Source organism: Diadema antillarum, unplaced genomic scaffold (assembly GCF_040938485.1).
Source record: "Diadema antillarum isolate AM-2024a unplaced genomic scaffold, OU_Dant_1.0 seq00000962_RagTag, whole genome shotgun sequence".
In the NCBI taxonomy this organism is placed as follows: domain Eukaryota; kingdom Metazoa; phylum Echinodermata; class Echinoidea; order Diadematoida; family Diadematidae; genus Diadema; species Diadema antillarum.
The window spans coordinates 1,217,757-1,243,433 of NW_027271809.1; the positions used below are offsets into that span (position 1 = coordinate 1,217,757).

Below are 25,677 nucleotides of genomic sequence, written 5' to 3' on the forward strand. Positions count from 1 at the left end.
CCCGCACCCCTTTCCGCTCCTAGGAAGTGTATTGGCGACATCGATCCAGCAGTGACTGAAGGGTGGTTTGTTTGAGAGGACAGTGCTAGGAGGTACACTCAACGTTACTGAGACAGATTTTTTTTTAATTTTTCATTACTTTTTTTTTTTAGAAGACTTGCTTCCTGTTTTGTTTTTGACTTGTGTAGCAAAAGACAGAAACACGTGAGCTTTAGACAGAAAGCATGACCGGTAGATAGTGTCATTGCACCATATCCAACTAAATTAAATTTTACAATCCCACACATGGCATCGACAGTTATCCTTACACTTCGGTTTTCTTTAATGTTGTTGTTTTAAATGAAAGCCTATGGCTTCTTCGGCATGATGTATATATAAAGACAATTTTTAGACAATTCTGCAAAGTATTGTACAGTACTCTCCGCATAATCGGGTAGGCTCGAGCAGAGCGTTTCTTACCCGATTAAGCGGAGTACCCGATTAACAGAAGAACACGTCTCGTTCACAATTGACACACACAATGTGTATGTACATGCATTGTACAGTGCACCAAACATCTACACTGTATGCTTAACACGCGTGCTTGCACGGCACATGAATCATACCTTACACTTGCTCAGTTACGAGCAATAATTTACACTCTTTTTATGGACAATGTGTCTTCAGAAAACTTTGTCGTTTGACTATGGACTCCTCGCTAACACGCAGGCGTTTTCCGAAATGAACACGTCTCTTTGCGTGCATTAGTCCCGTAGAACGTCGGGTTACTAGTACTTTTCGAGAAGTGACTGGGGAAATTAAAGCAAAATTTTGGAGCTGGTGCATGGCCTGATTTTCGTTGCAAACATCTCGTATTATGAATTTTGTTGCGGAGCAAGGGAGGAGCGCAAGTTTGTTCAACTCATGTCTGTCTAAGCAATTGTGAGTGCCACCTACATGTGTAATGTTCGTTTACGTGTGGCAAGTCGGTACTGGCACATGTGTTTTCATGTTTAATCACTCCCCAAATGATAGGTCTTCTTTGCAAATTAAACAGAGAATGCGATTAGCCGTGGAAATTTTGACATTCATGATTTCTTGAAGTGTTATATCTGCGATAATATGTGGGTAGAAATTAGATTAGAAGAAAATTTTTTACCCATTTATGCGGAGAGGCAACCCGATTATCAGGTAATTTTTATGTGCATTGGAACTGATTTTGAAATTACTACCCAATTAAACAGAGTACCCGTTTAAGCGATACCCGATTACGCGGAGAGTACTGTATTTATCTTTGCACATCACAAGAGGTTTCCATATGAAAAGCAAGTGTTAAGACAGAATCCCCGCTGACGGAAGACTTCCGGGCTCTGTTGCAGAAGGCATCGCCATTGGAAGGCAACAGGCCAACAGGGGCAAGCTGGAGCTCAAAATGTAAGCGATTTCTGCTCAGATATTAAAAGAATGCTTAATAGGATCAGAAAACTTTCGATCATTATGAATGGCCATCATCACTGAAGGTGTGAGATATAGAAAAATGTTTTACAACCATGTAAATTTGTCTTGCTGGTGGGGATGCAATGCAAATGCTGTGCAATGCCTGCCTTCACTTTTGCATGCAATGCACTGTGATTGGGATGATCTATCATGCCAGATGTGTGTTCCGTTATATGTATCAGCCTCAGTTTCGCAGAAACATTACTCTGATCTGCGAATGATGTTGCATGGTAGACTTTAAAAATGGCCATCTTTAATTTTGCATACATAAGCATTATCTGAATCTCCTTGGGTTTATCAAATGGCGAGTGCAACCTACAGTTTAATCTGCAATCTCTTCGGTCTACCCATCCTGTTTACTATTTGTAGTTACAACAACAACAACAACAACAACAATAAAGAATAAACTGGAATGCAGCAATAAAGTTCAATCTTTCAGAACACTTGAAAGATTGCACTAGTGCCTCAAGGTATAAGTGCATTCACAGGAGAGTGTGGTATGACAAAATCTACTAGCTTCTAGCATCATATTTTTCATATATATATTTTTTCTTGTGGGTTCAACTTAATATGCTAGGATGCCTGAAATAGTCCTATGTATAAAACATAACTTGTGTCTGGTTTCGTGTTCTTCTAAAAAGATCAAAACTGTTATGAGAGCACAGCTTTCTTGCCTTCATCAAATATATTCTTTACTTGCCAAGAGAGGGGAAAGAAAAGAACAACTTCTTCTTTTGAGAGACGTCTCATTCTTCCAAAAATAACTATCTCCCATCAAAGTTTACTGCAGCTGCTAGACAAAAGAATAAACAACAAGCCATATTAATAGCAATTAATTAATCTTGCAGTGCAAAATGGATGACACAGATTTCACTGGGTATTGAAAGTGTGCATGTGATTGTAGTGAACTGGGACACAAAGGCACAGACCTGCCCTCAAAGAACACACCTACACATAATGATACAGAAGCATACAGTGTACATACATGTATATACACACACACACACACACCGACATACATGTGTAAATCATAAATGTGCGCTTTAATCATAGATCGCAAATGTGTTCTACCACTAGGTTATATCACAGTAACTCTGCCAAAACACACACACACACACACACACACACACACACACACACACACACACACACACACACACACACACACACACACACACACACACACACACACACACACACACACACACGAATTAGATAACACCACACAGATCCATCAATGGCACTCTGTTATTAAGTAGAGGGATGGACGTAGAGAGCCTGGTCTTACCGAAAGGGACTTCGTAGCGGGCGTCGATGAGGACGCGGTGACCCGTCGGCATCCTTGTCCCGTTGACCTGTCGGTTCTTCACCTCGACTTCACGATCCAGCGAGAACCACTCTCCGCTGCCCTCCTGCACGAAATAAATGACAAACATACATGCAAAAATAATATTAATGATAACAAGATAAGTCACGTGGTATCATCATCGTAAAAAAAAAAGTACTAAAATCTGCAATTGTTGCAAAGTGCATTGTGCTCTTAATTGGGACATCATGAAGTGTCAAAGCCAAAACATCATTCTCAGAGGAGCTCAAAATCCATCTTCGACCAGTTGGAATTTGCTTACAATACATCAAACCATCCTCTACCAAGAAATTTGCCTGGCTGACATGATTTGTGCGGATGATGAGTTGTTTTGGAGTATTTTGATTTCAAAAGTGAAAAATGATTCGGTTCGTATGCATACAAATTGTATTCCTGATCTGAAGCGCCCTCCGCATTCAGAAGTGGGTAGGTAGAATACATGGATTACGTGATGATTAATTGTGCCCCAGCGATTGTATTTTCCAACAAGAGCTGCATGTGATTCACTCTTGAGCAGAAGACTGATGGTTACAGCAGTGGCCTGATCCTTGCTGGTTATTGATTGTGTCGATAAGTGATAAATCAATTATAAAGAAAAAAAATACCACGTACGTAGCAACAACAATCGGGTTTGCTCTGACATTGTAGCACTTCCAGCACACCTTTTTGGTTAATATTTCGCATTTTCTTTGTTACCCAACTGAATTGTGTTGTAAATTATTGTGATCTTTCGCACACTTCTTATGCACAAGTGTACAACTGACAGTTCTCCAGGCATATGAAAACTACATTGTATGTTTTTCCTTTAAGAACTATTTAGATAATGCTTTGACCAACATGTAAGACTTGCTTTTATCTTAATGATTCCTTCCACACAACAAAAAGTAAACCATACTCAAACAAGTATGTTCATCAATGTCAAACTGTAATGTGTACATATATATTAAACATATTGTACATCATAACAATTACTGAGCATTATGATACCATTCAAGATTATCAAAGGCGTCCACAAAGCTTGCAATGAAATGGTATGCAGCAAACCATTTCTTCTTTCTATTTATTGTCAATGCACCATGTAAGTAATGCACTGGAGTACAACTGAGGCCCTTGATCTGTAAAACACTTTATGTAAGATCATGACAATCTTTATCACTTGCAGCAATAACAGGTACACTTTTTTTTTTTTTTGCTATCGATATCAAGTATCTTGTTGATTGTGATCGCGATCATGATCGCAAAAACCCGGAAGTGTTTTGGACAGAACCCGCTGCATGCTGCGCTATGTCGTACGTACATGTAGCTAGCTCGCTGCGTGTGTGTATGAAACGGTTCTGTACGAGGGAGAGATCTAGCGCCTCGCTCGATCAGTATGTCATTTGTTTCCAACATGGACGCGTACTCTATCAAGATTATTGGCATGCTTGGGCCTAAAAAACTGTTCCGCGTCTTACGAAAATGCAACAGAGATGCCAGGCTCGGAGATGTCATTCAGGGAATAGCTGACAATGGAGTGCAGTGATGGAGGGTCCTTTTTGGGACATTTTGGCGGCGGAAAAGGCGTCTATCTTGGACGACTTCGGTTATCTATTCGTCGTGCGTTTAATGCAAGTTTGACTTAGGCAAGGTTCACTGTATTAGTTTTTTTTTTTTGGGGGGGGGGCGGTTGCCGACAAAAAGGGGGGTACTCGAGCCGGTGGAGATTTTGGGAGGGATTTATTTAAAAAAAAAAAAAAATCCCTACCTACCTACCCTATTTTTCAGTGACCCGTTACTCCAATGCAACATTTTTTTTTGGCCTAGGCTTGAGTCATAATATTACATCAGGGGCTGAACATCCATAATGAATGAACAAAATTGCACAAGCTACGGTAGCATTAGGAAATAGACTAAGGATGGCTGGAAGGTTTTTTGTTTTTCCTTTTTTTTTCAGCTCGTGATAAATTGCGACCATCAATATTTCAAGATGCTCCAAACTCCTCTGGACGGTCATCCATACTGACCATGAAATGCCAGCCAGACTCGTGAACCTCGGGCATCTCCCGCTTGACCGCGGCCTCAAATGCGAGGAAACACGTCCACATAAATATCGCCAGTAAACCAGGACAACAGGTATAACACAGGCATGTCAATGCATTATGACTGCTCAAAAAAAAAAAAAAAAACACCAGGAGTTGCAGAGATCGGGTAAAAATCTTCTTTTTCTTTCATCGTGTTTGTCTCATCACAATTTTTTATAGAATTTCTTGTTGAGCTGCAAATATAATGCAAAATAATGGAAGGGTATTTCCATATCTCAGCTAGAAGCATGAGCCCCCCCCCCCCCCTCTTTGCAATAAAAAAAAAGAGACACATTGCCTTTCACTTGGTTTGCATTAGCAATGGTATAATTGCCAGGTATGTACAGATATACATCTTGGAAGACACTACCTAATTCAAATCTAGCTACTGACAATAACAACACACACACGGAGTTATGGATATAAAAAAAAGTGACATACAACCACTCCCACAAACCACAACCCTGGATAAGGCAATTGCTAACCCGTACTTCCCCCACTTTTGATTGACATTTGGGGGATATATTTTCGAAAGCATTTCAGCAGTTTCCTTACAATCTCGAACAGTAAATGTATGTGGGCGTTTTGATGTGATTCTGCTGGTTCTGAATTTGAAAAAAAAAATTAGAAAGCTAACAAGACTCAACTTTGTCTGAGCAAAATCATAGGTTAGTCCATTCTAACTACACTCTTTCTTGTTACACTTATCTTGACTTTGTCTGGATGAGACAGACTAGGTATGAATAAACTCTTTGAAAAAAGAAAGAATCAATGTGATATAGATTTCTATGATATACTATCAACTCAGTCTAGTTTACCACAAAAAAAATCTAGAAATTATAGCATGAACACTTCCCCCCCCCCCTGCACACTCTAAATGTAAAACCAAATTAGCTTACATATATATATTTGGTATCATATGCACTTCAAACTTTATCAAGTTGGGTTACTGTGCTGAAAATTGGTCCCTGCTAAATGTGCCTTTACTTTCATGTAACAACTGCTATAAGGATCATATAGATATATATATATATATATATATTTTTTTTTTTTTTTTTTGGGGGGGGGGGGACAGAGACAAGAAGTGGTGAGGTACATGTGACCTTTTTGCAGTACAGCTCACATCCTTTGGCCTAATAGACACATAGCTCAAATCCCTATGCTCAAACTGCCAACCAAGAGGCAAACACACTACCCAGTTTGCCAGAAAACACACGCCAACATCCATTATTAATGTCAACGCTGGGAGACGGGGAAAACATAATTTCTCCTCATCTCTCGAGCATTCTAGACAGAAGTACTTCTATTTTGAATTCCCCCTCCCCCTTTACTGTCCTTCTTTTGGGCTTTCGTTCTCATAACGCTGTTTAGCCCACGTGTAATCCATATACTTGAAATCCTAAGCACCACTGTTGATATGCCATGTCCGGCACTCTACACGGCAGGGAGTGCCCCCTCGAATTGCGTTAGTAGTCTCTGAGGAAATCATCTTGATGCCTGTTTGTTTGAGGGAAGGCCGAGGCGAGGCATGCGTGTTATCAATAAAAACCTGTCGCGAGAAGATATGTTTGGCCACTTATCAGGCACCCGACTTAGCCGCGAGATCCGCAGCCAAAATACATAATGTGCATTATTCCTCCTCCCGACAATGTGTGTTGGTGTGAGTGTGTGTATGCGTGATTTTGTGTGTGTATGTGTGTGTGTGTGTGTGTGTGTGTATGCATGTGTGTGCATTCCTACAAGCAATACAAATATAATTTCCAAAAGTATACATGTTCCGTGCCAGTATTAAGCCAGGATTGTTTGTTGGTGGGCCAACAGCAGAATCTTGATCTGTTGAAAGCCCCAATTATGTCAGTTTTTCCTAAACTCGTCGTAAACTTATTTGCTTGGAATCATGCCTGCAGCACAAAACATGAAAAAAAAAAGCAAGTGCAATGTGACATGCCCTGAAAACAGAAGGCCCTCTGCTAACTCTGGTCCAGTTTTAATGTTAAAGACATCAGAAGCAGCATCCATCAGTTTGGCAAGTTTTGCTGCAATGGCTTTAGAGTTCACAGCAAAAGGATCATAAAATTGACACACTTCAAACTTTCCACTTCTGCAAAGAGTAAAATTTAACAAGAAGAGGGATGGGTTGATATCGAATAATTCATTTATACCATCCGACTTCTCAAGAGACTTGATACGAAAGATAACTATGGATTTGATAGCTGTTTTCATTGTTTATATGTTGGTCTAATAGGAGAGGGACGAATACATTTTTGCTGCGAGATTATAAGAAGTTAAAAGTCCACGCAGCTTCATGTTTATATGTTTGTCTAATAGGAGAGGGAGGAATACATTTTTGCTGCGAGATTATAAGAAGTTAAAAGTCCACGCAGCTTCATGAGATAATTCAGACTCAATTTATTTTTTGTACCAACACTGTCCTGATATCAATACAGTGTTGAGCTGAGGCAGTACATCTTAAAGGAAACAGAAGCCCAAATATTATTGTGGATTGAGTGAAAGCAGCAGTATCAGTAGAACATATCAATGACAGTTTGAGGAAAATCAAACAAATGATTCAAAAGTTATGAATTTTCTTATGAAATTCTATGGTGCAGTCATTATTGGATAAGGAGAGTCATACACTTCATGATATCATTCATATGGACAACAATATATAAAGGAAATGTAAGGAGAATTAACATAATTTCATTTTTCATGAAAAGTACACATTACATCAACTTGTTACTAACATATGTTACAGGTAATACTATTCCCCCTGCTTTCTGAAAGAGGCATTGTATACGCCATATATTTAGCGAGTCTAAATTTTCGCGAAATGGGACTTCCTGACGATTTTGCGAGTGGTTAAATTCGTGATTGTGGAGTCGCTGTACTGAACAGAGAAATGTATATGTGTGCGTCACATTCATATTGGGATCTAAGTCATTATTTTTGCGCGTCTGTAATTTCGCGAAAAGCACTTGACTCGCGAAATTCGTGAAAATGAAAAACCTCACGAAATATTCGGCGTATACAGTAAGTCAAGTGCTCTTCAGCATGGTAGAAAAGAGAAAACATATTGTGTTTTCTTTATACTCTATTTGTACTATTATCCGTAATGACATCTGAAGTGTCGTAGTCTCCTTACCCAGCGATGACGGAACAAACAAAAGTTAATAACTTTTGAATCAATCGTCTGATTTTCCTTAAAACTTTCACTGAAATGTTCTACTAATGCTGCTACTTTCATTCAATCAAAATCTATGTCTCCTTTAAGCATCCAGGAATTCTGAAGACTAGATTCAGTTTTTCCATGAAACACAACTCTAAAATATCACAATTATTTGATATATACACCTTCTTTATTTTTTTTGTTCTTTGGAAGTGATATATATATATATATATATATATATACATATATATATGTCATAAGAACATCAAATCCTGAGAAGGAGCAAAGGACATGTTTTAAACACTAAATTTTTCTATTTTTCTTGAGAAAAACTTTGGACCTTTTTTAGTTGCAACAACTTTAAGACAGAGACTTGCATATTTTCTCGCCTCCCTGGATAAATGAGCGCATTTGCATGTGCACATATGAACAGGTGAAAAATCCTTCCGCATCATGTAGAGGATAATGTCTGTGTATGGGCATTATTTTATTTTTCCACACAATGAACGTATCACTTCACTTTGTGGTGGCATTGATGTTTTTGTTCTTATGTAAATATATAGGTAAATGATGAGATTCCATTTGTCAGTGTTCGCTGGCACAACCTTTAATCCTCTTAATGCGTTTTGCAATCGTCTCATCCCATCACAGCCCTTAGCCATAAAAGCCATTAAAACTTCTCCCTGCCTGCAGAAGTCTGACATGGAGCAGGGCAGAAAGGGTTCAGATGACTGGTTGGGAAGCCCCCTTTTTTTCTTCTAAATATTATATTTGACTGATAAGATATCTATCCTTCTGGGGGGTGTTTCATCAATTTAGTCAGCGCTGACAAGTTGTCAGTCTCTGACAATTTCAGCAAAATCCTTGGTTTTGATTGGCTGAGATGCTCTGGTCACTGACTGTAACTATGGTTATTGTCAGAGACTGACAACTTGTCAGCGCTGACTAACTCGATGAAACACCCCCCTGGTCATTGGTAAAGAAAAAAAAAACAATTAGCCCTCAAGTGTTTTAAACTCTCATGAAATTGAAAACTGGCTGCATCGTAACCTCTTGCAATTGAAGACAAAACTTGCCTAATTTAGAGTTTGAAATGTTGATATCCTCTCCAATGAAGAACTTGGCAATGTCATACTTTCAGAAAACTACTTATTGACCGATTCGGGTTCGTTGAGGGCAGCAGACATTTTACGGCACCGGGCGCAGCCATAGTGGGTGTATCAGCTGACCCCCCCTGCTCTCCCCCATCACGCACTTGTAACAAAGGTTCGCGCACTAGCAAGCATTCGCGCACTCAGTACAAGACGCCTATTGGCTAAAGCAGTTTTTCATTCTGCGCGCGTGCTAATGTAGGGAGAGGGGTGGGGGAGTGCGGAGGGGGGGTCGGCTGATACACCCACTATGGCTGCGCCCATGCCAAAAATACACATAGCGCTTCACAGAATCGGTCAATATTATTGCCAAAGAGAATGAAACCACTTTATAACAATGACATGCTAAAATAGGTTGGCACCGATTCATCATATTCATGAATGAATCAATACAGATCTTGAGATGCTTAATGTGGAGGATAGTGACAGAATATTAACTAAAAAAAGAGAATATATTAATGTATAATTACAGTATATGTGTGTATACATAGACATGTACAAGTGTATGCGTATAAACATACCACCTCCACACACATACACACACATATTATTGTATATAGATGGATAGATAGATAGATAGATAGAAAACTAAATAGCTAGATAGATAGACAAATAGATACATAAAGTATATAAACACACATATTTTACTTCATGGGCTAGCATATCAAGCTACAATCAGCTCAATTATGTTTGATACTCCTCGTATTAATGACCCATTGAAGACGCTGTGCCACCACCACCTTCACCACTGGCGAGAGAGTAACTTATTCCTGGCAAATGATGTCGAGCCCCTCAACATCATCCGCTTCTCTTTTCATCAGGGTATTTGTAACGGGACAAACTGAAGTGTGCAATCTTTGGTGACAAGGTCAAGGTCATCTCCCAATAGCACTCAGTGCAGGTGCTATAAAATTCCTCTCCATAATCCCAGCCATCTTTTTCAGTGTAGGCAGCTAGGATACCACTTTCTTTCTGTCCCTCCTCTTAATAAGGGGATGGTATAGTATTGGTGGAGATGAGGATTGTGCGAGATACCAAGAAACCACTTATGAAATGCTGTAGAGAATGCCATTCTAAGAGGAATTCAAAGTTTATTCTACGAAAATTGGTTTTGAAATGGCTGAGATATCCAAAAACAAAGCAAAACAAAGTGATTCTCATAAAAGGTGGGTCCAGCCTTTTGTTAGTATTGCTTTGTTTTGGATATCTCAGCCATTTCAAGACCAATTTTCATCCAATAAATGTTGAATCCCTCTTGGAACTACATGCTTTTTCATATTTCATGAGAGGTTTCTCGTTATCTCACCGAAAAATGTTAGAAGTGAAGTCTCAACCAAAACTATACGATCCCTTTAAAGTTCCTCTTCTCTTGGCGGAGTCACCCACATACACACCTAAGATATGTATGTAAAATGAATCTGTCTAAAGGGCTAGATAACGCATCAAGTACTGCCTAAGCTGCTAGACCTTCTGCCTGTTTTATGCATTCATTTGTTGGTGTTCATCATTTGAGTGTATTGCATTTAAATAGTTTATGTGCACTGCATTCAATGCGATCAAATTAAAATCTGTATTCTGATCTGTGCATCATGATGATGATGATTGTGACACAGAAATGTGACAAATCAGATCAAATCAAAAACCAAAATCAACCATCTCATAAACATACGACAGAGGTGGAATGTGAATTGTCCTAGCTGCCCTAACCGGGTTCACACAGAATCCCTCTGCAGCCATGCCATACTCCCATATAAGTTTTCTCCTCGGCCTTTCTCGGGGCGCATAATGTGGGAGGTAAATGTAGTATAAGGGCCGCAGCTGATGACGTATTGGTTCCACTTGATGGGTGCCCAACTAGCCCGCAACGCCATTTCCCGTGAAGCCGCCATGCTTGGCGTCGCACCGTACCACCGTACACTTTCTTCCACCCTCTCATCTTTTTTTGCTGTTGTTGTTGTTGTTGTTTTTGGAAATGTATAAAGGCAAGAAAGTGATAACAAGAATAACGAGATTTATTCTTTTCTTCCGCCTCCTCCGTTGAGATTGAGCAATCAGGAAGAAAGATGTAGTCATTTTTTTTTTCTTTTTAGGTAATAACTCGAGTGAGGTATGCTTCTCACAATCTAATTACCCCGCAACAAGAGCACATTTCGTCACACATCCTTTTCCGGTACAAACATCTGCTCTGCACATTTGACATTCCCTTGCAATGGATGGCAGGTTCTGCCATGGAGTTGACTGTGCAGACGCGGTGGGGGCGTGCACATCGGGCTTTACTCATTCATTGCACGCCAGTGAGAGAAATACACTCTGCCGATGAGCCTTGAAAAGGTCTGGCGAAACCCACCGAAAGTGGAAGGCAGAATGATGTCATTAGTATGAAATGAAACATACTTCCTTGGAAGTCAAGCGCGGAATATCAGCACACACACACACACAAACTAAATCACAGCTGTAGAATGAAATAAAGTTGAATTCACATAACATGTAAAGTTGGTTACCGGTGACATGAAACTTGTGCCTACATGACAAGTATAGACCAATCTCATCAACCAAAGATTTGTCCTTTCAGAAGAGGCTGATGAAAGTCAGAAACACCTAGCGCGAAAAGAAAAATAATTGCATAAAATTTTACATTTGTACCTCAACGAAGATGTGAGATATATGATTAGAAATAGAGTAAAAACTGAGAAGGATCGTTCTCCGCGATGGGTTCACCACATTCGTTGTACGTTGTCACAGAAATGTGAGATGTTAATTAAAGTTGTTATCTCCTGCATTTGGCTTAATTAACTTCAGGTGTATTTGACAGTGACACTGAAAACTATTTTCCTGGAACTTGTTCTACTTTTCTCCACCCTCACGTCATTGCTTCATTCACACTAATGAGGAGTACACCGTGTTGTTTTCCCCCAAGGAATCTAACTTTGACATCAACCAGCCAACCATAATAGTAATTGACTGATATAATTTGAAGATGAAGCCACGGACGTTTGGTTGACCATTGCTGGGTTGACCATTGTGGTCACACTTTGATACGCTTACCTCTTCCTAATTTGGCTCCATGCCAATGGAAGAAAGCAAGCAAAAGGTGTGAGGCAAAGCATAACTTGAGCAGCGTAACGCTCAGCCAGCGTGATTGCGCATAGATGACTCATGAACTGCTCATGGTATTTTGTCCTTTTGAGAGACAGAGAGAGAGAGAGAGAGAGCTTACTAAGAAATGGACATCAAGAGGCCTAATTGGAGGGAGTGGACTCAAATCGAACGAAGAGGAAGAAAAGGATTTTGTTGCTCGAGTGCAGGAAGGTCATAGAAGTGATTCTGAATGATATCAATGGAGGTAACATCACTGATTGAGCTGTGGTCAACTGGCGATGTTATCATACACTCGAGATACTGTGTCACTGTTAGCTTGTACAAAAAGAAAAGAAAGATAGCAGGAATATGATTGATAAAAAAAGGAGGCCAATAACAAAGTTTTCTCCATGTACATTTCAAGCCAAACGAGGACAAAAGATGGCTTTGTAAGACAAGAAGGACGCTTACTTATAGTATAGGCACTCTATAAAAATGTTTGGCTGGCAGAAGAAAGACCTGCAGTTTTAAAAGAGGGGGGCTATTCATGAGTGTATTAAAAAAAATCAGAGTCCTTGGAGGTGACTCATGTAGTCTATCTGGTTGCGTATCACACATTTAATATTAACCTGTCGAGGAAAGTTTGATTTTGCAACAACATGCATTTCCCATAGACGCTTCCCAGAGTATACTCGGGACTCGTCCTCAACAGGTTAAGGTCCAAGATTTCCGTCTTTAAGTTGGACATTTTTTTTTTCTCAATTTGAATCCATCTCTTAACAAGGTGTGTAAAGGAGTTGAGTCTCATGTGGTCTTATTCTGCATTCATGAACTAAACATGAGTTGCCTAAAGTGATGAAACACTCCTACAGAGGTAGTGAGTGTGCAGTATGAATGCAGGCTCCCACTTCAGCACATTGGGGGTACATGACATGGTGTGTAGTGTATTTTGAGAACCTACAGATGTATGACCTGTTGAAAAACATCTCCACTGTAAGACAAAGATATTATGATTTCTGCTTAAAAAAAAAAAAAAATCTCCCCTGTCTCTTTAGTCCTTATACAGTGTAATAGTAGGGAGAATAATGGACAGATGGGAAGAAGTTGGGTAAAAAAGGAGTTGGCGGGACAGAGGATCCCCCCCCCAAAAAAAAAAAAAATCATACATAACAGCTGCAAGGAGAAGACCTCTATACAGAATCTCTAGAAGTAAAATATGAAACCTCAGTTCTGTCAAAACTGTTTTTCTTTAAGTCTCTTTAATTGCGATGCCATCATAAACTCAAATCAATTCTCTGTCCTAGTTTCATAACTATGAGGAGTAATATTATAAAAAACCGGTAATTTACGAGCTAGGATAATATGTTTATATATTAAAGTACATTCCATATCCACTTCATATGGAGAAAAAAAAAAGTTAAAAAATATGCAGGAAGGAGATGCCACAGTTATTAAACATTGTATTTCTAAAGTTCAGGTTTTGGGTAGAGTTGGAAAATGAATTTTATATTTCTTACATGGGGTTGTCGCACTATAGTAAGTAGTGTAATCATAATAATATCACTTATGATTGCTTGAATGAGCACTATGTGACAGTATGTTTTTATTACAGTGCATACCTATGTACTATATCCATTAATTCTTGCTTGCGGAATTAGCGCTATGACTAAACTGCCTTTGTAAGCTCTTACAAACAGCGCATGATCTTTAATGCCTCGTTTTTACCTGTTCCACTTTAAATGCATAATCAGCATACAATTCAATTTTGACATAGCCCTGGGCCTCCGTAAAATGAAATGGCACTTTGGCTTATTATGTATTAGCTGTGCAATGTAATTCAGTAGAGTGCAATTAATAGCGCACACATATTTCAGGCAATAGCAAATTATATAATCCATGTATGATGAGATACTTGCATGAAGCTGTATACGTGGAGGTGTGTGGAATTACTTTCTGTGAAACAATCTCTGGTGTGCCAGTCCAATTGACCGGGACAGAGCTAATATTAAGATACAGACCCAACTAAGCGACCAAGTTCAAGAAATTCACAGAGTAACAACGGAGACAGAGAAGCGTATAGTATGTAATTCATCATCACATTTACACACTGCTGTTGGCTTACGGCGGAGGGAAACATTTACAAGCTTCCTTGGTGAGAGGTTCATGACCTGGAGTCTACAACCCTTTTGTATGCCGCTAGAGCGCCCAAGAAAGGGCGGGCACGATGATAATTCAGAGCTCTGCAGATGTGGCATTTAAAATGATGTGAGTGTGCTCATATAATGCTCTCTCGGGTGCGAGAGAGAGACTTTAAATGCTTGTTACATTCATTACATGCCTCATTTGCTCTTTACACTCTTACCCGCTCCTACAGGACAGAAAAAAAATCCCATTCCCATAGCAACACAGACATAAAGAGAGGTAACACGCTCACACAGATGAATGGAAAATACAACACGTAAACTTTACAGATGGACACAAAGCATACAAAGCACACATACAAACTTACACAAATGCACATAGTAGACAATGAAATGAAAGACAGACCGACAAACAGGCAGCCATTTTGATACAGACAAACATACGACAGACAGATAAACAGACACACACAAACACACACTACACAACAACGAGAATAGTGACATCATCGCCATTATTATCATCATCATCATCATCATCGTCGTCCTCATTGTAATTGATCATCTGCATTACGCTACATGACAACTAACTACGATAGGCTAATTAGAGCATCAGCCATACTGGGCATTCGCTGCAATTCGACATGCCACAGAAGTAGAAGATGCACAGCCCTGATGGCTCCTCTGCGCTCTTAATTACATGTAGTTTTCCTCTTTTAGCCATTATTCCTCACCGCTTACCCCCCTCCTCCTCCCCCAATCCCCCTCGTGAATTAACCAGACCGATAACTATCAAATATTGGTACTCTGTGCAAATTTGCGCGCGGATACGAGAATCTAATGGAGACCTCACAGCTGAGATGCATCCAAAATTCAGCAGGCGACATCTGAATTTTGTCAGCAGCACTCCTCCACGAGGCACGTCGGACGAGTCGGTAGCTCCAGTCGAGATGGACGACAGAGTGAAAGAGAAAGAAAATTGGTAAGAATGCATCTAGCTACCTTATGATTCAAGGAAAAAAATTGCAGGTCCACCGGTGGATCACAGCTTCAACTCTATCCTATCCAGAACATCATGGATGACAAGAGAAGTTTAAGGTAACTGGGGCCCTGTTGCATAAAAAGATGCAGTCGAACGTAAGTCAGAAAATCAAACATAACAAAGCTGTCAGCCAATCAGAATTGAGTATTTAGAGACTAATGTTTCATTTTCTGACATATGTTTGACCTCAACTTTTACACAAACAGGGCCCAGATGCCTCAAATCACTTGCTTTCTTTTTGTTCATCATCGGAGTTCAAGAATCAACTCTTTAATTACCCGACTGCCACCACAATATATGCATTCTGAAAGGGTTTTTTTTTTTTTTTTTTTTTTTTTGCAGAGGGAAGGATAGGAAATGCAATAATCACACGCACACAGTTCACTTTGCAGTGAATTAGCGTGACCCTTCCTAGGTACCACAGCCCTTCTTTCTTGCTAGAGTAAAACAGTGAATCTCGCAGAGAAAGATTAATATCACAAATCCATCACCGTGTCTGAACACTTACTGCTGCCATTCAAAGTAATGGATGATTATAGAAAACTACAGTGCCCTTATCTCACTCTCTCCATCAATTTATCTATCTCCTTCTTCGTCCTTGTGACTGTGCCGACTCTTTTCCAGTGAAGGAGCGCCACCATTAAGCGAGAATATTGCAAACAATGAAGGCCTTTTGGATAAACAGAAGAATTAAAGGAAAATTTCCTTCTATGTTTGAGCTGATGTTCACACCAGAAGAGCAAAGCCACTCAATCAGAATAGTAAAGTTTCATTTGAGTAAGGAAGTTAATAAATTCAAAGTTTACCACGTAACTGATTTAGAATCACACACACAAATAAAAAGAGCCATGGTGTTATCACTTCACAATATTTCCTTATAATGTTGAAACTTAGAATCATCAAACATTACCCTTTTTTTTGGGGGGGGGGAGGGTAGCCAAATTGCCAATTTTTCAGCTAACAATTTCATCTCAGCCATCACAGTTAAACCCTTACAACTCTTAACAATTTGATGCTTACATTATGATCCTCTTCTCTTAATGTATGTTAACCGATGAAATTCAGTTATATTATGAGAATAGACGATGTATACAGGTTTTAATAGTTGATGAACTGTTAGGACAGGACATCATACCATTATCCCACTTTGTGATTTTGTCTGATTCCAATCTAATGTGAACATGTGGAGCTTTGAAATACCTTGATTTTGTACTGTCTGCGTGATTTTAATCAAGTTCTTGCCCGGCTGTTTAAGTTGACTCTAGTCATTATGATCCACTCAAACATTTCATGGACTTCACTTTGAATTTTGAGAACATGAGCAGGGGATATGGGGTAGGAGGGGACAAACTGACTATACTGATCATATAAATGTCAAACCTTCATAAGTGGTGAGTAATCGCCCGATGACTAACAGCGGATTCTATGGACACCTTCAACTACCATGCCATTTGACTGTGTGTGCGGCACGACCTGTGCAGTCATTCTAAAGTGTTCTGCATATATCATGAAATGTCACTAATAGCGCAATCTTTTAACCGAGAAATGCTTTAATGATGGTGCTGGTAGAGGGCATTAGATACTTTTCACATTTCCCTTGAAAAAGACACAATTTGATTCCTCCATGGAGATTAAAAGGAAACCTTGATCTTTTCATTTGAAATATACCAATAAGAAGTGTGAGAATGGAATCACTTGCGCACAACCTAAGATGGTTTTTGTGAGACAACCACATCGCTGCAACATATGTCATGGTTTGATGATATTCAAATGATTGTAACTTTGCCATCATAGGTCTTATTTTCCTCTGATCTTCACATATATGCTCATTCCCTGCTCTTTCTTCAAGATATTCCTGCAAGATGAAACTCCACCAAGTCTGAATTTCACTTCGCCCTCAGCGAGGTAGAGTCAAATTTGCAAGGTCATGTGATTCTGTGCTCATCTCAATGGCAAGTGCATGTGACTGGTCATGTGACTTGTTCAACATTGGAAAATACCCAACAACGTCCGAACGTCGGAAGCATGACTCTTCTTACATGCCCCAGTGACTTTTTTCCCCCCAAATGCATTTACCTTTCCTCTGTATGCTATGCAGGCCTCTAATAGATGTGCAATATTGTTCACCTCATCACCTTGAAGGCAGAGCCTGGTTAATGGAAATTGTGCTCCACAGTACTACACAATCTTTAGAATGCTTTACGAAGGATATTCTTTGCTATCGACTTTCAGATTGACAGTAAGGAAAGGTTGTATCAGAGACAGCATACATCAATAGTCATGAATAACAGTAATGAATACCTATAGTTCATGAGTTGCAACTCCAGGCCATGTTGTATGAAAATATGCAATCAAACATAAGTCAGAAAATCAAACATAGGCATCAGTCAATCAGACTTGAGTATTCATCAGAAACTTAAGTTTGATTTTCAAACTTAAGTTTGATTTTCTAACTAACGTTTGAACTCAACTATTAAGCAACAGGGCCCAGAGCTCCCAATACATTACTGAAGGGGGAAAAACAGCTTTAGACCTCTTTCTTTCCACTACATATGGATAATCATTATCCATGGATCCAAGACTTCAGTCTTTATTCTATCAATCCTAGCATTGTTTGTATGTTTTGTCTATTTACTGTCTGAATCAATTGCATAACCCTTTCAAATGTTTTGTATATATCATAAAAGCAATTGACAACATCAGACAGATGCTCGGAGCAATTATTTTTGGTGTATGATGTGTGAAAGTGTTCACCATATTTTGTATGCTGCATAGAGAGTATCACGGTATGAACTGTTTTTAACTCAAAATCATTTTGAAAGGCTACCATGGATCCACTAAGATACTGTCTACACCAAATATTTTGCGAGGTTTTAATTTTTACTAGTTTTTGCTAGTCAGTGCTTTTTAAGTGTAAAGAGTAAGCAGCTTACGAAAAAAATGATGAAAAAGGAAATGTAGCAACCAACGAACGTTTCTGTTGACGTACGCAGAAGACAGCAATACTTGAGTCGACCACAAAATATTGCAACTGCAAATGTGTGTGAGTAATATGCTGTGTATTCAAAGAATAGGTTCTGCCAAAAACATGTCAAAATACTCATGTCACACAGCAGAAAATGTGCAAAATACACAGACAAAAATACAGTCTCCACACAAAGTACGTTTTCCTCTTCGAAAAAAAAGAAAAAAAAAGAAAAAGAAAAAGTGCAGGTTTGGGGCTCCCAGGGAAGAAAGTACTTGTCCCCTTTGCCATGGCACCAGATTCTGAGAGCGCATTTTACATTTCCTACAATTGCAAATGGCAAATGTTTTGATTTGATAATGGCTCGAATGCAAGCAAAAAAAGAACATCTCCGCCGCCGCGAGTGAGCACAAATGAATGCTCATGCCATTTGGGGGAAGTTAAAAGATGTACCCGATGTGACAGCAACTGTCATATTCAATGAGGCGTAAAGTTGACAGGATTCATACTATGTTGAAGAAGAAGAAAAAAAAAAGGGGGGGGAGAAGAAAAGCTGATGCGTACATGAATGACTTGAGCATGTTTTCTAAATACTCAGCTGCAGACGCCTGTGACTAGTCAAGAAGATATTGCCTCAAAGGAGTAAAATATGATGTGGGAACTATCTGTATCGTCTCTTTGACGAGGAGCGCAGGGTGCTCTCGGGAGATGTAATAGCGATGATTGCAGCTCGGGATGACTCGCTATATGATTATCTGCCCTTCACTGTATACATGTATATTGTGCCGTTATGTGACTGGCACATACTTTCCTGATAAATTCTAGGAAAAAGAAATATTCACAGTTTCCCCCATTTATCCTCAGCTTCAGTGAAAAAGAACATTTTCATATCTAACATAGGTATGCATCAAACGGATTTCATCTCTGCCAACTACTTTATTAAATTGGTTCTTAATGACGTTTTGATCAAGGATATATTTATTGCTTGATGGAGAAAAAGTGTTGGAATAAAATAATAATAACTTAAAGTAATGCTTGGGATCAGCAAGTAATGCTGTTGAAAAATTAAACAAATACTGACAAGGTCGCATCAAGGCTCAAACATCCAATAGTAATGAACTGTGACATTTGAGGACGACTTAAAATGTGCATATAAATGACAGTGAATCACAAAATCAGCAAAGAAAGAAAGAAAGAAAGAAACAAACAAACAAACAAAATGATGAGTCAATTTCCGAGTAGACCTGGAAAAGCATTTAGTTTTAGGTCCACAACAATTTTTTTTCCTTTTTTGTCTTTTTCCTGCAGGAGTAATCCAGCTTAAATCTACAACATCCTAAGTTAGGAAGTATAAAACTGAATGAAGAAACTTTGTTAAAAGTTTTTAGAACACCGATGTTTCTCTGGTATGATATTAAATTTTTCCACTTTCTAATAATAAGGCACATGAAAGCGTATTTGAACACCATGAACACACACTGTCAAAGACTAGCAGCAGTAGTGTTGATACTCTGAGGTAATCATTGATGCAGAGTACATCATGGGTGTGCAAAGCTATGGGATGATGTGATTATTCCTTCAGGGCCTTTGCTATGGAGATTCGTTTAATCCCTTCTTTTCTGGACACAATAAACAGCGAGTCAGTGAGCTTGAACAGATAATCAACTTCACAGCTCTTCTTCTCAATGTTAATAATCTGAGACTTTAATCCACATTTTTTTTCTTTCTATTACTTACTTCAGTTGGTTAAGATCATCCAATTTTGATCAGTTATGCTTCATTGTACTCCTGAGAATCTTTTATGTCAAAATATTATATGATATGGCAAACTGTTGGTGTTTTGGTAAATCATGGTCATTCACATTTGAACTTTAAGGTGTATTTAACTACATGTAGGCCCGATGTCCTTTCCACTTTTATACAATATAGTACTCAGTGCGGCAAAGCTTAAAGAAATATCTTGATAAATCCTTTAGCCAATATATACTAGAATCTCAATACAAACTGGGCTATACAAAGATGTACAAAGTCTTTTTTTTTTAGAAGGCAGATAATTTGCATTAGACTTGTAGGTCCTCCACCTCCCTTGCCCAGTGTGAGAGATCCACATTTGTAAGTCAAGCAAAACCAAGAAAGGGAACAAGTTATGAAACTGATTACAAATAAGAACGTCCTGTCACATCATTGGACTCATAGAATTGTGCCTCTGATATGAATTCCTTTGTCTCAATTTCATTACAAAGTTTTGCCACGGTCCTAGGTATAACAACTGTGAAACGGCAACAATAAACTAGAAATGTCGCTATGGCGACTGGTATGCCTCCGCCATAATGCATGATTCTCCTAATAGGTCTATAGTACATGTGGACAATGTGTGATTACATTTTCACAAAATTGGCAAAATATTAAAATGACATGTTTGTCACAAATGTATTGAATGTTTACCTTCCTTGACCTATGTTTAATTGGATGAATAGGAGAGCATGTACTTGGGGATTTAAGAACTTTAACTTGACTTTGACCATTTCATAAGTTTATGCACTGAGTAATTTTCAAGGTATGGAGAAAAAGCGCAATTTCTGTATTGAACAGTAATTTGTTATCATTTTCATCTGGCCTTTGATTTATAAGAGAAGCACTGTCAGGCAGAACATACTAAGTTTCAAGATAACTTGAGCCACTTCCGAGATATGGAGAAAAAAGTAAGTTCAGCACTTTCACTTGATCTTTGACCTTTTGACCTTTGACCTTCTTGGCAAAAAAAAAATCCCAGAGAATCTCTATTGGGTTAGACATGCATACATCAAGTTTAAAAAAAAAAAAAATATCCTGCTGGCATTGCATAAATATAAGGAAAATAGTAAGATTTTGAAGTATTGCCCTTGACCTTTGACCCCTGACCTTTGACCCCATGAACCCTAAATTCCCTAGATAACCACTGCCAGTCAGTAGATGCATATACACTATGTTCCATGAAGATACCTTGAACAATTTCCAAGATACAGAGAAAAAAGTGAAATTTTAACATTTTACTTGACCTTTTGACCTTTGACCTTTTGACCTCATGACCCCAAACTTTCACCAGAGAATCTTAATTGGGTAGTACATGTATACACTAAGTTTCAAGAAAATATCTTCAGGCATTGCATAGATATGGGGGAAATTATAAAATTTTAAGCATTTGACCTTGACCTTTTGACCTTTGACCTTGAGCATGTGCACCCAAAAGTTGATAGGCACAACTTCACCCCCTAATACACATACACGCCAAGTTTCATTAGGATACCTCAAAAGGTTTTGGTAGTTATTCTGTCCACAAAATTCATTACGGACGGACGGAAGGACGGATGGACGGACGGAAGGACGGACGGACGGACGGAAGGACGGACGGACGGACGGACGGACGGACGGACGGACGGACGGACGGACGGACGGACGGACAACCCGAAAACATAATGCCTCCGGCACCACTTCGTGGCGGAGGCATAAAAATGCTGCCATTGATCCAAAATCTGTCTACAATTAATATATGCATTCTCCCCTGCCTCCTTTATCCACTGTGCTACACTCTGATCCTGCTGTATGATGTGGAGAGCAGATTGGAGTCTTTGGATCAATATCGCATTAATGGCCATGTATATCTGCCCCCTCCCCTATCCCCCTCCCTTCCGAGCCCAATACGGTAAGTGCAGCACTATGAACAAGCAATCACATGGTTGCACTAACTGCCCAATCAGGCGTGACGGCAGGCTTCATGTGCAATAGATTGTGGGAACAGACAGACGACTATCTAGTCTGCTCCCATGCCTCTGGGGTGGTAACTCTGCTTCAGATGAACATTCTTGAAGAAAAGGGGAAAAACAACAAAATTAAAAAAAAGATACTGAAGGTATCTTCTCAATCCTAATTCTATCTTTAGAAGACACCCCGATGCTAGCAGCAAAGCTTTAAAATCCCCAATCTGCTTGATTAATGAAGGGAGCCGTCCAGTGGTTCAATGATGGTACAATGCCCATATTGAAACTACAAGTGTGTTCAACTCACATGGCAAAAAAAAAAAAATAGGTAAAGGATACACATGTAAAGCGTAATAGATGGGGCCAAACAGGCAAAGTTTCAAACTTCATAGTTACATCCGATGATCTGAATTATGAACTAACTACTGAACATGAGTTTACACATTGGATCACGTCATTTCTGAACTTGCAATCAAGAAATTAATATCAACAGACAGTATGTACCATTTACTGGCCCTTTTAGATCTCACAAAATTTTATGTGATCACGGACCTCGGCATGAAAAGAAAATGTCCCAATTTCGGATATTGGAATCATTTCACTATAACTTGAAGCAGTCACTCACAATTTATCACATAGCTGGGAGTATTTAACAATAATCTTCTAACACACTTTTATTTCCTCCTAGCTTCATTTTTGTACAATATCAAAGACATTGATAGTTGTAGATGGAACATGCAGCTCAGATTTTTCAGTGAGGAAAACAAGGTCAACGATGCTTTTGACACATGGGTTTTGAATTCAGAGTTAATTGAATCTTTCTAATCCAGTTCTAAGAATATCATCAATCCCTTCTTATGTTTTCCACTGGGGCTGTACCCTTCAAGCTTGCACTTTCCAACGATGCCGAGCAGTCACATTGGGGGGTAATCCGCACCTCGTAATGCACCCTCCCACATGGCATGATCTGCAAGAGATGAGCTCACCCCACACCAATTTCCAGACATTTTTCGTTCATCAGAATCTATTGTGATTAACGAGGCTGCGAGTGGCACAGAGCTACGTACAGCTGAGTGAGAAATCATGCCAAACTGTGAAAGCTGATTTCACCTGGGAATAAAATTGCGGAGAGGGATAAAAAAAAAAGAAGGTACTTTTCTCTTTTTCGATACTTGTCCTGGCTGTGCTGCACACCGCAATTGCCCATTTCACTGTTTGACAGTGGTTGCACCAAGGAAAGTGATTGTTATAGCATTTGTAATTAGATGGCAGTAACTGTTTACTTGGCTGACAAATTTCACTCTTTATGGCCACTAAAGCTCATGTCCAATTACCAAACATTTGGTCATAAGTTTTTGACTTTTGACGGTTTAAATCTGGAATGGCGCCTCCTTGTAATGATAAGCCATCAATAAATTGGCTCCTTTTATTCAGCTGTTTTCCTGTAACTTTCCTCCTGAGTTCTTAGAAGTAATAAGGAAGAATTTTGCACAGATGGGTGTACCAAGTGGACTGAGATAAACAAAACACAACTGGAATTTTTTGTAGTAGTATGTGCGAAAGCAACAATAAAAATACAAAGCATCGCAAAATCTCAATCATGCTTTACCACTGATTTACACCCTTTCCTCATCCAGGCCCTTCAACATGATACACTAATACTGTATACGCCATATATTTTGTGGGGTCCTTTATTTCCGTGAATTTTGTGAATTGAATTGTGAATGCTATTTGTGAATTTAAAAACTTGTGAAAATATTTACTCTGATCCAGAAATGAATGTGATGTGCATGCATACACTTCTCTGCTCAGTACTGTACTTGACGATCACAAAATTGTCGGGAAGTCCCACTTCGCAAAAAGATTAGACTCGCTAGATATATGGCGTATACAGTACCCTCTAAACACGGTTGATACAGAAATGTGCCAAGCAATCAGAGAATCACTAATTCCTTCTCATTGTCACACAAGCACTGAAACATTCCCTGAATCATTGCAGTTTTTTCAGCCAAACAGAAAAACCTTTCACTTCTCCTTCCCAAGGTCTACCCCAGGAGTTCAGATCTACAGAAGACAGCAGCAATGAAATCAATCGTGTGACAAATACACGCCTCCATTTTACAACTCATTACACCTGTCTGCCAACACACAAGCCACAGCCGAAAAGGCATAAAAATTTTGTCCCTTCAGCAACCGCAAAAAAAAAAAAAAAAAAGAGAGAGAGAGAGAAAAAGGCAGTTTGCAGAGATACGAGTATAGGGTCTGGGGGAGAGAGAGAGAGAGAGAGAGAGAGAGAGAGGGAGACAGGCAGATGAAGAGAGATGAGAGAGAAAGAGATAGACATAGGAGAGAGAGAGAGAGAGAGGAGAGAGCTACTGCTAGTGGAAGAAAGTACAGGGAAAGTAAGCAGAGCTCTGTGGTATACATGTATGCATACCTGCCCTCGTTCTGGCGTTTCCTGTCATGAAACAGAATCCCTCTGAATACATTGACGAGGGGCTACCCGAGTTGGCTTCTCCCGCTGCTCCGAGAGCAAGTGATTGTTATCTGCGGCTAATGGCTGCCGTGCTGTACTTTGCCTGACATGGGGGCCTTTGCATAAATCTGGGGATTTCCTCTCTCGTGTCGACTTGTTGGGGTGGAGTTTTTGAGATAAAAACACACAAACAGTTTGTTTCCCCTGCTAAGAATGGAATTGGGTTGAAAATCAACCAACAAACATGACCCTTTACCACAAACTCCTGATAAAGTTGTAGAACCTCTCTTGTGAGATCTTGTCCTTCTTTTCTTTCCATATACCTTGAGCTTTCCAATCACATTAGAATTTGCTTATTTGAAGATCTACCACAAAACAGTGACAAAATTGCCTTTGGCAAATAGAAACTTGAGAAAATCAGCTTTAAAAGTTAGTGTACAGCCATGCATGCTACAGATTAATTATATAAACATAATTAGTTTATTCAAACACCTTGGAATAATATGCATCACAAAATCAAAAAAAATTTAGCATTCCTCTGAAATCTAAACAGGAAGTGGTTCAAATATCAAACTATAAGGTTTTCATCAAGGTATCAAATTCCACACCTTTTTGGCTGTTTTTTTTTTCTCCTGGTCTTTCCAATATAACCTTATGAGGAAAAGGGCTCCCCATGCAGATATTCAACCAAAGTGAGTCAAGAACAACAACTACTATACCTGTTTAGTTTGGGAATATTTCGTCTGATCATAGTTTCAATCACACATTTTGTGATGTTACCTCACTGGAAACACAATTATGAGAGCAAGTCTGCAGTTTGCAATGACCCAACACTAAACAGCTTAAACACTGAACATTTTTGCTAATGATTCCTTTTTTTTTGGTCAAACTTCAAAACCCTGTCAATGCTCGCTCATGCCATTCATGTAAAGTCTGCAAAGTTACTTAGCAACAAATGTTCACACAGCCAATATATCTCTTGACAAAGTCTTATTTTTCCTAAATTTTTATATCACCTGTTC

At 39.2% G+C, this 25,677-nt stretch overlaps 1 protein-coding gene across 1 annotated transcript in view; it reads right to left on the bottom strand.

The window, feature by feature from the left end:
- Positions 1 to 25,677, bottom strand: part of LOC139741900 (protein unc-13 homolog B-like) — a 187,627-nt gene that overhangs the window by 108,470 nt on the left and 53,480 nt on the right. The window contains exon 3 of the mRNA XM_071652473.1: positions 2,765 to 2,888. Coding sequence (XP_071508574.1) covers positions 2,765 to 2,888 — 124 coding nt within the window. The remainder of the gene's footprint in view (positions 1 to 2,764; positions 2,889 to 25,677) is intronic.